Source organism: Pholcus phalangioides, unplaced genomic scaffold (genome assembly GCF_987345545.1).
Source record: "Pholcus phalangioides strain wild (caught in Gottingen) unplaced genomic scaffold, Ppha-v1.0 ptg000017l_1, whole genome shotgun sequence".
NCBI lineage: Eukaryota > Metazoa > Arthropoda > Arachnida > Araneae > Pholcidae > Pholcus > Pholcus phalangioides.
Window position 1 is genome coordinate 42836632 of NW_028301610.1, and position 16705 is coordinate 42853336.

The window sequence follows — 16705 nt, forward strand, 5'->3', positions numbered from 1 at the left end:
GAAGGCCCAAATATATGTGCTTTCGTAGAAATCTAAATCAACTGTGGACTTAACTTTGTAAAAAACTCTCGCTTCTTGAAATTTGAATCTATGGCCCTCTTGCCAACAGTGAGCGGTGATGGTCGATTTTTCACATTCCTGATTCTCAACACAGTGAGCATGTTCTCACTGTATTAAGAATCACTAGTAAATATACACTAGTAAATGATAAGAAATCTACACCCCGATCACAACACTATGGCTTAAATTCATTTCAAACAGAAATTCTAAGAAAATTTGAATAGACTAATTGGGTAGCACTATTCCGTAAGCGTCCAATCAGGACGCTGCATTAGTATCTCACACAGGCTCGCAGCTTCATTCTGACAACGTTTGAAGTGAACAGACATACTTTTTTCACTGAGCAACCGAGCGTTAAGATTTAGTATTCAACCCAAGTGGGAAACTCGGTTAGCATGACTAGTGGTTAAATATTTTTCCTCTGAAGACGACGTCCATTGGTGTCAAAATGCATTAGGATTTTTGTGTATTTGCCTTACTCATTTTTGTCTTCTTAATATATATCCGTGGCTCTTCCCCCCATACATCCCATTTATAGTAGTTTATCAGTTCACTAACCTAGAAGGTTTTTGTGGAGACAGTCGCTACAGAAAAAAAACACAGTTTAGAATGTTTGGAAAGCCCTTTGGACTGTTACAGTGACTAAGTTAAATAGAGCGCGAGATCAAATTTATATAAAACAAAGATCTACATCTCCTTCATCTTGGAGATCGCCAATGGCGTGATCATATTTCTAGATATTATTATTGTATTTAATTTAATTCTATCTTCTTTTTTTAATTATTTCCCAAAAACCCCAGAAACAGCAATTATTACCCTTCCAACTGTGCTATTCAGCCATTATGCAGGATCGGTCAATCTTCCAATATTTCTTCATCCTTGATTTTTTTTTTTCCATTTTTGATAACTCAATCTCTCATCTTCCATTTTCTTATTCCTCATCCTCTCATCTTATGATTATTATTTTTTACCACACAGAGTTGAAAAACCCTGTTGTAACTTCCAACAAAAAGCTGATTGCCTCTTGCCATTATCATGTTGTCTTAATCTAGCCCTTTGGATATAAACATTAGCTTCAATTTTATGCCAGTTTTGAATATTGGATTTTAAAATATTCTCTCTCTCTTTCCTTTTTAACAAAGAGTAAATTACCTCAGACAAAGAAAAGTCTAGTTCTACGAAAAAGTGTTTGGTTTATCTGGCATGCCTGAAAATATGGGTTTTTTTTTGGTGTGCTGCTCACCACGATTTTCCAGCATGCCAGATTATGTGTGGGAATGTGATAAAAAAAAAAGTGGGTCTCTCTCATTACTGGTAAATTTAATTTTAAGTAACCAATTTATTTAATGTGTTGATTACAACCAATAAGCATTGTATTTCAAATATCTTGATATTTTTTAATTTCTAAAAAATAAGTAAGCTGCTTTTGATTTTATTTCAAAATGTTAGTCATATTTTGCTCACTTCATTGTTAAAATGAATAAAGACAAAAAATTAAATAATTAGTTGAAATTATTTAATAATTATAATCTAATTCTCCCTAAATATTCTACATAAGTGGGCAATATCCAGAGTAAATATTTAATTCTAATAAGACTTTAGTTTGCCCATCTCGAGTTTTCCAAGATGGGGGAAATATCAAGGGTGGGAAACCCCCTCTGAAACCTTCAAATAAAATATGGCACATACACATAAGTAAAAATTCAGATTATTAACGGGTCTAAAATAATTTAAGTTTCACTAAGAATACTTCTTTGAGTTGGTAGATATAGCTTAGAGAGCAGTATCAGCAATCTCAGATTTCTGACTTTTCTCACTTTCAGGAGCTGGTAAAACTTCAGTCAAAATCACAACTTCATATGGGGAACAATCTTCCAACTCCAAAACTCCACAGAGCCAACCATAAAATCCTTTTTCTAAATCTTGTATTTCATGCTTCCAGGTGTCAAAATGCCATGACACTTGTATAAATGCAGCATATATTCCCAAACCAATAGTTGATAAAACTATTAAAAATGGGTATGAGATAATGAGTAGTGGGCTTACAAATATTTTGTGAACTACTGCTTTTCTCTCACTAAAGTAAACTAGCATATTGTACCATGTCATTGTTCCCATGTAAAAAGAATAACAACAAGACAGCATAAATACAAATGGTAAAAAAAAGATACTCAGAAGAGTAATATGAGGTCCTTTACGGTAACCAAAAAAGCATCTTTCTTCATCTTCTGTCTGATGAGATATAATACTATGTTCCAATTCATCAAGTTCTTCACGTGACATCTGAACTTTCATATCCATTGTCTGGCCCTTTTTCCGGCCTCGTTTTATAGTTCCAGTCATGGTCACAAAACTCTTGTCTCCACAAGACTCCACTGAGGACACTGATTGAGAATTGAGAGCAGAACGTTCAGTAACTAAATCCACATCACCATATCCACTATCAGTTATGTGAACAAAATCTGAGAGATCACTATTGATTTCTTCTGATTCATCACTTCGGCCATTGCCACACTTTGAAGGTTGGTTTTGATATGTTATTATACGTTTACTAGGAGAGTTTTGCCGCTGTGCTGAACAAGTAGGATGAACTTTAATGTTTCCATAATCTTTGCTTTGATCAGACATCAGAGGCTGGTGTAAGCGCCGGTTTGCACGATGGTCTGTTGGCTGACTGGAATTCTGAGGACTGGCAGTCGAACTCGTACCAAGCATCTGCAAACTTTCATTACTTGAGCGAGAAGAAGATTTTGAGCCTCGTTTACGAGGAGGAACAAACACAGGTTTCTCAATTATTTCCATCATCATTCATTCTGAAAAATTTAAAGATATATATATATAATAAGGAATGGAATTAAAACCACACTTTAGTTTGGAAGATATCCACTTTGATAAAATCAATTCACACAGATAACAAATATATATTGCACAAAAAAATTAATCCACTTAATTAAAATTATTGAACAAAGAAAAATATTTCAACATAAAAAAAAATTCCATCTGAATGAAAATATGATTATGATGTACACAAGAAAAAGTATTATCATTGTACTTACCACTATAAAACAGATACTTTCCACTTTGAGAATAATCCAACTTAGATTTTGCAACCGGCAACATTGCATTGGTTGCAGGGGGTTCCAGAAACATTGTCTCAACATTTTGCCTGCGCTGACAATATGAGTGACCAAGTGTGTGGGTGAGAGACCGTATGAGTCTCTAAGTGAACATATGAGTCCGTTAGTGATTGTATGAATGCGTGATCGTATGAATCTGAGAATTATGACTGTATGTGTAACCAATTGAGTGACCATATGAGTGTGTAAGAGACTGTATGCATAACTAACTGAGTGACTGTATGAGTGTGTGAGTGATCATATGAGTCTGAGTGACCATGTGAGTCTGTGAGCAAGTGAGTGGGAAAGTAATGCACTCATACACACAAACTTGGTCACTCATTTGGTTTCTCATGTGGTTATTCACCCACTCAGTCATTCATATGGTCAATTCTTTGGTCACTCACTTGGTTATTCATATGGTCATTTGTAGGTCACTCACTTGGTTATTCATATGGTCATTTGTAGGTCTCTCACTTGGTTACTCATATGATCAGGGAAGGCAAAATGTCATGGATCACGTTTCTGGATCTCACTGCAACCAATACAATGTTGCAAAAACTGTGTCAGTTTATTCAAAGTGGAAAGTATCCGTTAAATAGTTGAGTTTTATTTTATTATATATGTTTTATTTTATAGCGGATATCATCCAAAGTAAAGTGCAGTTAATTCCATCCCAATTTTAATCATTCACTAGTTTATAGTGCATAGTATTGAAATTTAAGTGCGCTTAATATCAGGGGCGGCTTAAGCGAGGGTGCTAGGGGTGTGGTGCACCCGGGTAGCAGATTGTGAGGTGCGGCAGCATAGACTTTAATTAAGATTCCAAAATTTTAAAAAATTTCAGTTACTTTTTGTGTGAAAAAGAAAAATGATAAAGAGAGGATAGAGTCCCCCCCCCGAACTGGAGCCCTGTCAGCCCTCTTCTTGTAGGGACCATGCCCTGCCCCACAACTTATTCCCGAAAGTCCTAACAAAAACTTGAAAGTACGAAATTTAGGAAAAGTTTTTTCATCACCGATTTGGCGCCCCTCCACAGCAGACAGAAATAATTTTCTTTGATTTCTTTTTGCCAATGAAACTTTTTTCACCCATTCACCTCTGATATAGTGATGCCTCGCACAGCCGCAATGGGTTGCATGGCCCTTTATCAAAAAAGGGAATTTTTGTTCAGGAAAATTTATGTATTTTTGTTCCCTTACCTGATATTTTATCAGAGCGATGAAATGAAAGCAAAGGAAAAATTCAGCTTTGCACTTGCCTGGTCCTTGGGGTACTAGAAACAATGAGATAAATTCCTTAATAAGTGTCCTCGTTAAACAATTTGTAACAATTTGTCATCTTTATTGGACAAGTGATGATAGTTCACCAAAATAAGTGATGTTTTGAGGAGTTAGTTATCTGGCATTATTAAGAATGGTAAAATAATTTTGGATCAAAAAGCGTAAAAATCTATTTTGAAAGCGGGAAGTGTGTTTATGAACATTCTGCACGGTAAACAATGGTGTGCGAATTTCTTGAGAAAAAAAATCATGTTTATCTCAAGCTCCCCTAGATTGAAGCCCTGTCAGCCTCCCCCCCGGGTCACTTTTAGGGGTGGCATATGAATGCTTCGCACCTGGGCTGCAGGTAAGCTTGAGCCATCCCTTCTTTATGTTACTCCTATATATAATTAAGTTATAAGAGAGAGAGAGAGAAATTTGTGACATACATAATACATATTGTTTATTATTTAATGTAATTTTATGTCAAGAAATAAAAACTCAAATGACCAAATTTGGGTGGCTTTTTCCTTGCTCAATCAAATACAGTGGATTCCACTTATGACGTTCTTTAAACAACCATCAGGAAAAAACATTGTAAGCGGGAAAATGCTTTAAACAAGAAATCTTGATGAGCATTAGTAAGAATCGGGAACACAAAAATAAGTCACTCTAAGGGGGAAAACATTCTAAGTGGGAACGTTATAAGAGGGATCTACTGTATCAGCGAAATAGATTTATTTTCAATATTTATTACGCAGAATATTTCAAACTACATGAATGAATTTTAATTCAGAGCAGGTTAGTGTAGTAAGTACCTGTACTGTCTTGACGTATATATGGTGTTACAAAAAAGAATGAAAACATTTCAACGCTAACTCTGAAGTTTGAGAGTTAGCATTGAAAATTTTTCTTTCTTCGAAGTTTATGAAGCAATTGTGCTTTGTTAACTTCTGCTGCATGTATGACTCACCACATGGGTATATAAGTTCCAAAATATTCAAATATATATAATTTTATACGAATTATGAATATTACATCAATTTTTACATTACTTATTTCCAATCAAACTTTTAGGCTCCATTAGATATTTTGGTCAGAATTTAAGAATTTATTATTTCACAGTTATATAATGGGGTAGCCAGGTGGGGAGGGGGGCGAGCAGGGAGAGTGGTTGCTCTCCAAATCAAAATTTTTCCTACAATGGCACCTATTCTTCTAAATCAATTTTGATCTCCAACAAAATTTGATAAAAAAAAATTGGATTTTTCATTTTCTACCTTCATTAACTAAAATGATGAGGAAAAACTCTCCAGTTATATGTGTCTCTTGCTCTCAAGCAAGTTTAACGGTGGCAATAGCCAGTTTGAGCCGGTATCACATAGAGTATAAGACAACTCTCAATGTATTGAAATAACAAAATGCAGGGGTGGGAAGTGACTAAGTCCATTTCGGAGCAGCTTTGGAGCAGCAAAATTCAGGATTTGGAGCAGTTTTGGAGCAGCAAATTCTGGATTTGGAGCAGCAAAATATGAGATTCGGAGCAGATATTTATAAATTGGAACAGTGAAATTAACAAGAATATTTTCGTTAACCCTCAACCCTTTTCAAAATAAACTGCACTGTATTTTGTTATCAAACATCTTTTCGTCAGCTTGCTTCAGTATGCTTACTGAAGCAAAATTCGCTATTTGGCGCAGAAAAATGCGAAAATACGCTATTGGAGAAGGATGGCGCAAGATATTAGTTTTGGCGCAGTGCGGCGCAATTGGCGCAGAGTTCCCACCCCTGAAAATGACAAAAAACTGTAAAGAATGAATATTATTGCTATCAGTTAAGAACAGTGGAGATTAGGAAATGGAATCTTAAATATAACCATTAAAAAATCTATGTACCCTGACAAAGAGCATCACATCTTGCCAATCTTTTTAACTAGTACTTCACCTCAGTAAATAACCTTAGAAACATATAATTAGCAATATTTTTATAACATGTATAAGAACAAATATACATTCCTTTATTGCATGGAAATTGAATCTCGCGAAATATATGATACTATTCTTGGACTAAACCAAATGTAAAGAAAAATTTTCAATGCTAACTCTCAAACTTCAGAGTCAGCATTGAAATATTTTCATTCATTTTTGTAACACCATATATACGTCAAGACAGCACAGGTACTTACTACACTAGACTGATCTGAATTAAAATTCATGCATGTAGTTTGAAATATTCTGCCTAATAAATATTGAAAATAAATCTATTTCGCTGATACAGTAGATTCCTCTTATAACGTTCCCACTTACAATAGAACGAAACTTTTGTTCAATCGCCCTCCTCTTCAGAAATTTTTTTCTCTAATCGCCAATTCATTGTAGCAAACCCATGGGATCCTATATTATACTCTTAGCATCTATTGCTTCCAGACTATTCCATTGCTCACTTTGGGAAACACTGGACTAAATGATGAAAAAGTTTTGGCACGAATAGAATTGATTCAAAATTGGTAAAAATTCTTGCAAAAATGCACATTCCTGTATTGACATGACTCTATAATAATCTTACAAATAAAGGTACTTTCCCTAACTGTCTCAAATTTTCGATCGTTACCCCTATTTTTAAGAAAGGTGATATAAATTTATTGAGTAATTATAGACCTATATCTACTTTGCCTTTACTTTTCAAAATCTTTGAAAACATTTTAGAAAACCAGTTACTCACATATTTAAATAAAATCTATTTATTCCCTAAAAACCAGTATGGTTCTCTGCCTAACTATAATATTTAAAAAAAGGTCTTTATTCACCAAGTTCACTTATAGCAGTATCAATAACAGTAATGAGACCAAAGCTATATATTTTTTAGATATCTCAAAAGCTTTTGACACCATAAATCATGAAATTCTACTAACAAAACTACATTTGATTGGAATAAGAGGCAATATTTGACTTGTTTAAATCATATCTTTTGAATTGTTATCGATATGTTAAAATCAACGATACAATAAACAAGATTTTGCCCATTAGAGGTGGTGTATTTCAGGCTCAATTTTGGGCCTCCTACTCTTCCTTATCTACATAAATGACCTGTGTAATCTTGACATAAAGGGAAAATTAATTAGCTTTGTGTATGACACAGTGTTTCTATATTCATCAAGGAATTTGAATACAGTAGAACTATGGTTAACAAGTGATTCAGTTAATGAGCAATTGCATAAGAAGCAAAAATTTCGAACAAATTTTGACTCAATTAACGAGCGATGATTCGTATTACAAGCAAAATTTTGCACTTTGTTTATTTATTTTCACGTTATCACAACTGATGGTTTTTTCTTTCGCCCACACATGCTATGGAATTATGGGTAATATTACTCCACTACGGTCTCTGGTAAGCGTGCCTCACTCAGAAAATTAACACTTGTGCGAGTGTGAATATTTACGATATGAAACTAGATGTAGCATTGCAGCCAAGTGTATGTGCACTTGAAATGTTTTATTAATTCTTTTTAAATTCTGGAGAAAACTGTGGGCTGATTGCATTATTGAATGTAACTTTCAAGGGGCTAGCTCATGAACAGGAGCCACTTCTTGTTGAAGATATTGTGTGCTTGGGGAAGACCATGGACTGGAGGTGCACGAGGATGGTATTCAAGAACTAGTGGCGAAAAATGTCTAGAAGTTGACAGTAAATGTAGTGCCCGAGTGGCATGGTGGTAAGATGCTCGTCTACCATCATGAAGGTTGTTGTCAGGGTCTCGGGTTTGAACCCAAGGGAGGATATAGATAAGATACTTTCCCTAACGAACTCGAGGCGACCACCGATAGACAGCGCATTCACTTCCAACCCATCTCACTAATGGCAGTAAATTGCAATATAGCAATATGGCCAGAGTTGGTGTTTGGTGTGGTAGTAGTAGTAGTAGATGAAGTAACGGATTTTTCTTTTTGCATGCACCAGCAAAGAGTTTACTGGCGGTATTTCATCTGAGGAAGAGAGAAGTAAGGAGAAGTCCCTCACATAAAATGAGAATAGAGATGTGTAGAATGTGGGAATCTGCGCAAAACTCTGTAGAAAAGCACCACCCAAATAAAGCTATAGCAGTGTGCGAGCAATAAATCAGTCCAACGAACACTGCAATTTTCTATTTTCCAAAAATCCTAAAAAAGAGTAAAAAGCAAGTGTCATTGGATAAGGTTCTAAATTCATGCCAAAAGAATAAATTTACAAACAGCGAGTCCATAAATCGTCCTAAACAATAATCCTCCTCTCTCTCATCATTTAGAGTAATACAATTTGTAGACATTATCGTATTCTATGTTTAATTATCATGCTATTATGTTTATTTATTTTTATATTATGGTTATTTTATTGTATTATGTATTATTATTGTGTTTAATTATTGATTGAAAGCCGTTTTTATTAATCATTTTTATGTGAATGAATAATTGTGGAACAAATTATATATCAGAGTTTCCATTATTTCCTATGGGGAAGTTTGATTTGAATACTGAGCTATTCGGATAATGATCACGATGGTGGAACGAATCAAGCTTGTTAACCGAAGTTCCACTGTACTCTAAATACTAATATAAATGAAGATGTACTAAGAATATATAACTGGTTTCTGGCAAATGATATGAATATTGATGTTAAGAAAACTAAATATATGCATTTCAAACTAAAAGAGACTGACAATATTATAACTCCAGATTTCTCTCTAACATGTCATGATAATTTCTGTCAAGTACTAACAAATTGTAACTGCCAACACTTAGAAGAAATCTCATCTATGAAATATCTTGGAATTTACAGAGAACTCTAACCTGAAATTGAAAACCATACAAAAAGCATTGCAAATAAATTGAGATTTTTTTCTAAGCACTTCTTTTCTTTTCTTGTGAATGAAGGGGACTTGGAATAAGTATGTCGTGAAGGCAACATCTCTTGATGGTTCCCCCTCTCTTGAGATATGAATAGTTATAGCATTTCATAAGCAAATTTTCAGGGATGTAGACAGTTTTGTCAGATAGATGATTTGAAAGTCCTATTAATCTTTAAAAAATTTAAGGTTACTCATAACCGGGTCCCCATAAAGAGCTGTTATATTTAGATAAGAATGGTTAATAGACCAAAAATATGCATAACGGCTATAGCCATAAGACCCACCATTGTAGTGATCGACCATAACATGTATAGACATCTTGCCAAATGACTGCTTAATTATGGGTTGCGTTTATGACTGGGCTGCATTTAATAAAAATATTTTGAGATAGCCAATTTGTGTTAAATACTCTCAAGTCAACATTTGCTAATAGAAACAAGACAGCCATCTGCAAATGATTGACAATTTTTGTCGCATCACTGTCATTTTCTGCACTCAAGGGTTAATTAGACCGGGATCATCGTAGAATCTTAAAGGCAGTGTTTCACATTTTTTTGTTCTCTCATACACCTTACCAAGGGTTTGGTGTGCTACCCCCCTCAGTGGGGAAATTCCTGTGATAACAAAATATGTTCTGTGGTCATTTTATCACTCTGTTTCTGTTGTACCTCTGCATCAATCAAAAGATTATAAGGACAAATTGGGTATTAAACTCACGACACCTTTGAACATCCTTTAATATAGTACATGAGTATCTAATCAATCTGGGCTATTAGGCCCGAACCATCAGCAGACTCAGTGAAGGTCAACAACAAGCAGAAATTACTGATGGCTGAATGTAGAATGTTCCATAGTGGACACAGCACCAGTTCTAAACCACGGATTCAGCTTTCTGAAAGTATGTTGGAGGTAGGCAATAAGTTGTTGCTTCCTTAGATGATGGGTAGTAAAAATATTTTGAGATAGAAAATTTGTTAAAATTCTAGCCTGTGAAATGTTCTGCTTAAGACATTTGACTTTCAGCATCAGTAACTGAATTTTTTGGAATCTCACTAGTCCCATGCTCTCAAATGCACTTTTAATGTTTTTAAAACTATTTATTAGTCACATCTATAGGTAGATTTATGGTTTTGTTGCCTATGGGCTATACAAATTTTACCGCCCATTTTCAAATCTAATTTAATTTTTTTTGACCACTCATTATAGGTTATTTTTTACCGTGTTAACTGGTAGGCCAAAAAGCTTACTACACTTTCTATATGTTCCACCAGTAAACAGTAAAAATAGCCACTGGTGAAGTGGCTTTCAACAACTTTCACTACAACTTTCTCTTGCTACTAATTATCACTGTCACAGCAAAAAAAAAGCTTGGGTTTCGGAATGCCTCTAAAATAGCATCTCAACCCCCCCCTAGAACAGAGTACTTGTCAACTTGGGTAAGAGCATTTAAAGTAATTTTTGACCTTCTCTGTGATTTAAAAAAAAGTAGTTTTGAGACCATGGCAAGAGCTTGGTTGTTAAGGGATTTATGGGATGGGTTTAAGAGCAAAACATAAATTAGAATGAAATATACTGAATGGCTATGACATAGTCCAGGGATCTTACTGCTCATTCCTTCAAACCTCAGCATTTGGCAAAGAGGTCGTCAATTGGGTGCCAATCGAAAAATGTAATAGCGGAGCAGTGATTCAAAATTAGCATGAAGCACAGCAAACAGGGTTGCAAGCAGGTTATTAATTGCAGGTTGCAAGAGCATATTAATTAGGTTTACAATTCCCAAGCAGTATGCCACAGTGCTTCAAGGGTGCCACCTAGAAATATCTTGAAAGTGAGCAAGGTTGCTTTCAGCGCCGTCTTAATGCATGGGCTATCATGGAAATTCATCAATTCTAATACTTTTGTTTTGAATGTTGGGCCATTGAAAGGTAGATGCAGTGATGATTCTTCTTCCAAATTTTGCTACCTGAGGAGTCTCAACTTCGGCTAGTTTGCTCAACAAACATCTTTATTGTCTTTTCATTTGTGAACTTGACAAGACTACTTCTCAACACTCATTTTTTAGGTCTATTGGAAAAGCCTGTCCAGACTTAGGAACTTTATCCTTTTCTTCAGTTTCCTACCACAATTGTAAAGTCAATACAAGTAAGTACAGTGTTAATGTAAATTCTTAGGTTCAACTTGCCCGCAGCAATGAAGGAACCAGATCTGCTTGCTTCCCCTCCATAGTTGCGACCCTGAATGCGGAGAAAGTATCTCTTTTAATCCCTACTTTTGCCCCTAAAGAAATATCACAATTATATTAAAATGACAGATAATATAATAAAAAAGGAAAGCTTGAAACTAAAATATTGATACAGTAAAACCTGTCTTCAATGGAATTGCAAGGGACTGAGATTTTTTCCGTTGAACATAGGTTTCTGCTTAATAGAGGTTCAATTGATATAGTGTGTAAAATAATGCAATGATCTAATGTGTGATTGAATTAAAATAAATCTAAATTGAAGATAAAGTAAATAATTTAGATAATTTAATAATAAATAAAATAATTAATAATAAATAAAATAATTAATAATAAATAAAATAATTAATAATAAATAAAATAATTAATAATTAATAATAAATAATTAATAGATAAAATGAATAAATAAATCATTAGTCTGTAATTACTAAATACTTTGACAGCATCTGTATAAAATTCCAACCTACACTGTTTTTCTTCTAAAATAACAGCATTTACATTCTTTTTATAACTTCCTCAAAACTTTTCCATTAGGGTGTCAATATCTGTCATGTCAGGTTCAGTTTGTACATTATCATCTATTTTTATGTAATCCTCAGCATCAGGGTTGTAACCAGGAATTTTGTGAGGGAAAGAGCAACATGATTTTGCCACCCCTAACACTGTAAAATTTGATGATTTTATAATGGTGTTTTTGTTCCCACCTAAAATTTAAAATCCCTTAAATTTTGCTACCAGGGCTGTTGCCCCCACCTCTGCCTGTCTAATTAATTACGGCCCTAGCCTTGCGATCACGGAATGCACACAGCTTACATAAAATTTTGTAAGTCTTGAATATCATTTGGAAATCCAACTCTTAAACTGATTTCTAACGTGGAAAAGCCTGCTTTTAAAAAAATGTTTGCTACATTTCAGAATGCAACTGTTTTACTACATATGGCTTATCAAAACCACAGCGTCAAGTACAGAAACGATTTTTTCTAATCTGAGAGTGGATGATGATTTTATAATGGTGTTTTTGTTCCTACCTAAAATTTTAAACCCCTTAAAGTTTGCCACCAGGGCTGTTGCCCCCCCCCCCCTCTGCCTGACTCTAATTAATTCCGGCCCTGCTCAGCCTTGTGATCACAGAATGCACACGACTTACATAAAATTTTGTAAGTTTTGAATATCATTTGGAAATCCAACCCTTAAACTCATTTCTAATGCGGAAAAGCCTGCTTTTAAGAAAAATTTTGTTACAATTTCAGAATGCAACTGCTTTACTACTAATGGTGCTAAGTACAGAAACAATTTTTGCTAATCTAAGGGTGGATTATGAACTCACATTTCTAAGCATAGATTGCGTAAAAAATTTTGGTGGAGCACTTTTAACATTTTGCATGATCCTTTGGTCTATTTTGGCCAGCAAACACTCAATAGTGTTTGTGTGAAAATTTCTGTTAAAGGGTACAATTTTCGTTTCCGTTTCTGCGTTAGACAGGTTCTGTTTAATCCAGGTTTTTCAATTTGCATTTTGGCATTAACATCACAGGACCAAGATTTCTTTCCATTAAAGACAGGTTTCCACTTAGTACAGGTTCTGTTAAAGACAGGTTTTACTGTATTAGGTCAGTTTTCACTTTCAGATATGGTTGAAATGGAAGAAACACAACAGGTAGCAACATGATATTACAAATCTAACTTCCCCACATGAAGTTCGAAACTTCATAAATTTGAGTATTTTCACGCTTGATGCATTTTTCTTCCATAGTTCATTATCTACCATAACTCGAAAACAGTTAGAGATAGGACAGGATTGCTGGGGTGTTTTGTGTTCTACTTGGGCTTGTCTATCACCCTCTTTCATTTGGCAAGTTCAGGGCTGTCTTAAAAGCATCATGGGCCCCTAGGCCATGTACATGGCATAAACAAAATATATTAACGTTAAAATATATAGAAATTATATTATAACTCCAGCTAAATGTGAAAGTAAAGTAGACTTATAATCCGGCCATGCACTAGTCTGGCCAGTCCAGTAATCTGGCGTTTTTATAGGCACGTTTGCTTTGAGTATAGTAGAGGATAACATGCTGCTGCGTGTGTGTACACAGAAGTTTATATCACACTGCATGCCACTTAATGTGATCATATTGGGATGCAAGGTTTCTGATAACAATAACCGTTTGATAACTATATCCAAAAAGCCCCGGTTGTAAGTATGATTACCATATGCCTGTTCAGTTGAATGGAGCTTATGTATACTAAGCAAGTCTGTTTTTCTTTCCGGTTTCAGAATGTCAGATCATGCTTTTTTTAAAATTGTTCTGAAACAGGATTTTTTCTCCCTTTGAGAGCTCTAAAATCATTTTCCTTTAATTAGAAATTGTGAGGTGTCAAAATGAAACTGTGTGATGTGCATTATGAATTACAATACTTTTTATTATGTACAGTACGAGATAATATCTCTTGTTTAAAGTCTTCTAGCAGAGGAACTGTGAATGTGGTCAGTTGAAAGAAGTTTGCTAAAATCTGAAGAAAGGGACCTTTTATTCTCTTATTTTACACATGCTTTCATTAGTGGAAAACTATCGCAAAAGTAATAACTACAATACGTACGGCCAATACGTACAATACGTACTACAACGGCCGTAATAACTACATGGATCTTAGGAGTTATTACGGCCTGATTAGGAAATTGTGAACCTTAATCTGGAAATTTTTTTCAATAAGGAAGCCTTCTGACCTCTGATATAGTCTTACAGATTGGTAACAATAACTTATAGGGAAAAATTAGTTCGATTCAATGTCAGCTTCAAAAAATATGTAAAAAGAAAAACTTCCAATGAAAAAAAATTTATAACTAACCGAAATTCAAACGAATTTTTTCCCATGTTATAATATTCTATTCCATATTTAGCTAAAGTGATAACAATGTGTGAATGATAAGATTATCCATTATTCTAATAACCAGCATTTACTGTATTTGCATGGGCTTTTTCAACCAACTTCCAGTAATCTGGCGCATCTTGGTCTGATATGTGCTGGACTAGCGAGAGTCTACTGTAGTTTAAATGAGAGATTTTTAAATACAAATACAACGCCACAACGGACAAAATGCCCAACGAGGTGGCTGATAAAAAGATGCCCATAAAAATATGGTTGTCATATATTTCAAAAATATAGCAACCCAATTAAAAATGCAATTAACAAAAATTTTACACAATATATACACATGATAAAATATTATACAATGCACATAAAGAATACTTATGGTTGTCTTATTCTAAAAATGGATAGCTTCTCGATTTACCCCAACATGTTTAGCGTATTTCTTTTTAAACGTGTCAGTTGTGTTACAATTTACTACCTCCGGGGGTAAGCTATTCCATTCATTAACAACCCTATTAGAGAAAAATTCCCTGCGACACCATAACCTTGCATTGTCTCTCACCAATCGATACTGGTGTCCCCTTGTAAAAGCAGTCAATTGGCGGTGTACTAAAAGTTCATGGTCCATCCTATCCATCCCATTGAAAATTTTGAACACTTTGATCATATCTCCCCAACACCTGCGCTCATCCAATGTAAACATATTTAGAAAATGAAGTCCCTCTTCATAACTCAATCCCTGTATGCCAATAAGGACATGTGTAGCTCTTCTCTGCACTTCTTCAACCAAGTCTATGTCCCTCTGTAGGTATGGTCTCCAAAACCTTACAGCATACTCCAGTCCAGGACGAACTAAGCCTCAAAAAAGCGGAAGAATGATTTTAGGAGAACGCGAAGAGATCTTTTTGAAAATGAGACAGAGCATTCTATTCACTTTTTTGACCACTGCTGAACAATGTTCAGAAAACCTAAGTCGCTCGTCAATGAGAATTCCCAAATCGATGACCCTAGTTGCATCCGGGATAGTGACACCATTCAACTCGTAAGAGAACCGTGGGTTGTTTGAACCAAAATGAGTGACCATGCACTTATCTACGCTAAACTACATGCTCCATTCATATGCCCATGCTGCAGTGTTTAAGTTAGTCTGGAGCAACTCCCTATCGCTTTCATTCCCGATTACCCCCATTAGCTTCACATCATCTGCAAATTTGCTAGTAATCCTGTCGATACCCTGATCGAAAAAAGTATGGGGCCAAGGACACTTCCCTGAGGAACTCCACTTGTGACGTCTGTCCAACCAGAGAATTCCCCGTTCACCATAACTCGTTGCGACCTATCTCTTAACCACGATTTTATCCAATTCAGCAAGTTGCCCCCTATTCGAATCTCGTGTAAATGCTTCAAGATTTTGCCATGTTGGACCCGATCGAATGCCTTCTGGAAATCAAGGTAAACAACGTCGACATTTTTGCTCTTACCCAAAGCCTTAGCCACGTAATCACAAAAGCAAAGGAGGTTAGTTACACATGACTTCCCCTTCCTGAACCCATGCTGATTATCCGACAATACATTATTCTCGTCTCTCCACTTCACAAACTGCCTTTTGATGATAATTTCCAAAATTTTCGAGAGGGAGCTCGTCAAACTCACTGGACGATAATTGGACACAGCTTCTCAAACTGGGTCATACTGTATTTTTAGGAAGAAGTGTTTATTTGTCAACTAAAAAGAGTAATGTCCTTTTGTAATTAAAAAAAGGTTGTAATAAATTGAAAATAATCACAAATGCAACAAAAAAGCCAGTTAAGATACACTGAGGTAACTGGAAATTCAGGGTAAGTGGAATCTAGTATAATGTGTAAAATTAAGTTAGCTTCTGGTAATGGTTTCTGGCAGAATGTTTTTTGTATACTTGTTCTATTTCCAGTAAAAATGTACTTGGTGTGCTAGCTGCTGTTACAAGGTTACCGGTTTGCACACAAACCAACAACCCACTGTTCTCTTATGAGTTGAATGGTGTCACTATCTCGGATGCAACTATGATCACCAATTTGGGAATTCTCATTGACGAGCAGCTTAGGTTTTCTGAACATTGTTCAGCGATGGTCAAAAAATGATTAGAATGCTTGGTTTCATTTTCAAAAAGGTCTCTTCGCGTTCTCCTGAAGTCATTCTTCCACTTTTTCGAGACTTAGTTCGTCCTGGACTGGAGTATGCTATAAGGTTTGGGAGACCATACCTACGGAGGGACATAGACTTGGTTGAGGGGTGC

At 35.2% G+C, this 16705-nt stretch overlaps 1 protein-coding gene across 3 annotated transcripts in view; it reads right to left on the reverse strand.

Annotated features, from left to right (window-relative positions):
* LOC149073487 (transmembrane protein 169) overlaps positions 1-16705 on the reverse strand; it is a 57949-nt gene that overhangs the window by 24941 nt on the left and 16303 nt on the right. For 2 of the 3 annotated variants that reach the window (XM_089246936.1, XM_089246935.1), the window contains exon 4: positions 509-2873. In XM_089246936.1, the coding sequence (XP_089103062.1) occupies positions 1834-2868 (1035 nt within the window). In that variant the 5' untranslated portion in view covers positions 2869-2873 and the 3' untranslated portion in view covers positions 509-1833. Of the gene's footprint in view, positions 1-508; positions 2874-16705 lie in introns of those variants that run through there. The other variant, XM_089246937.1, reaches the window with a different exon arrangement.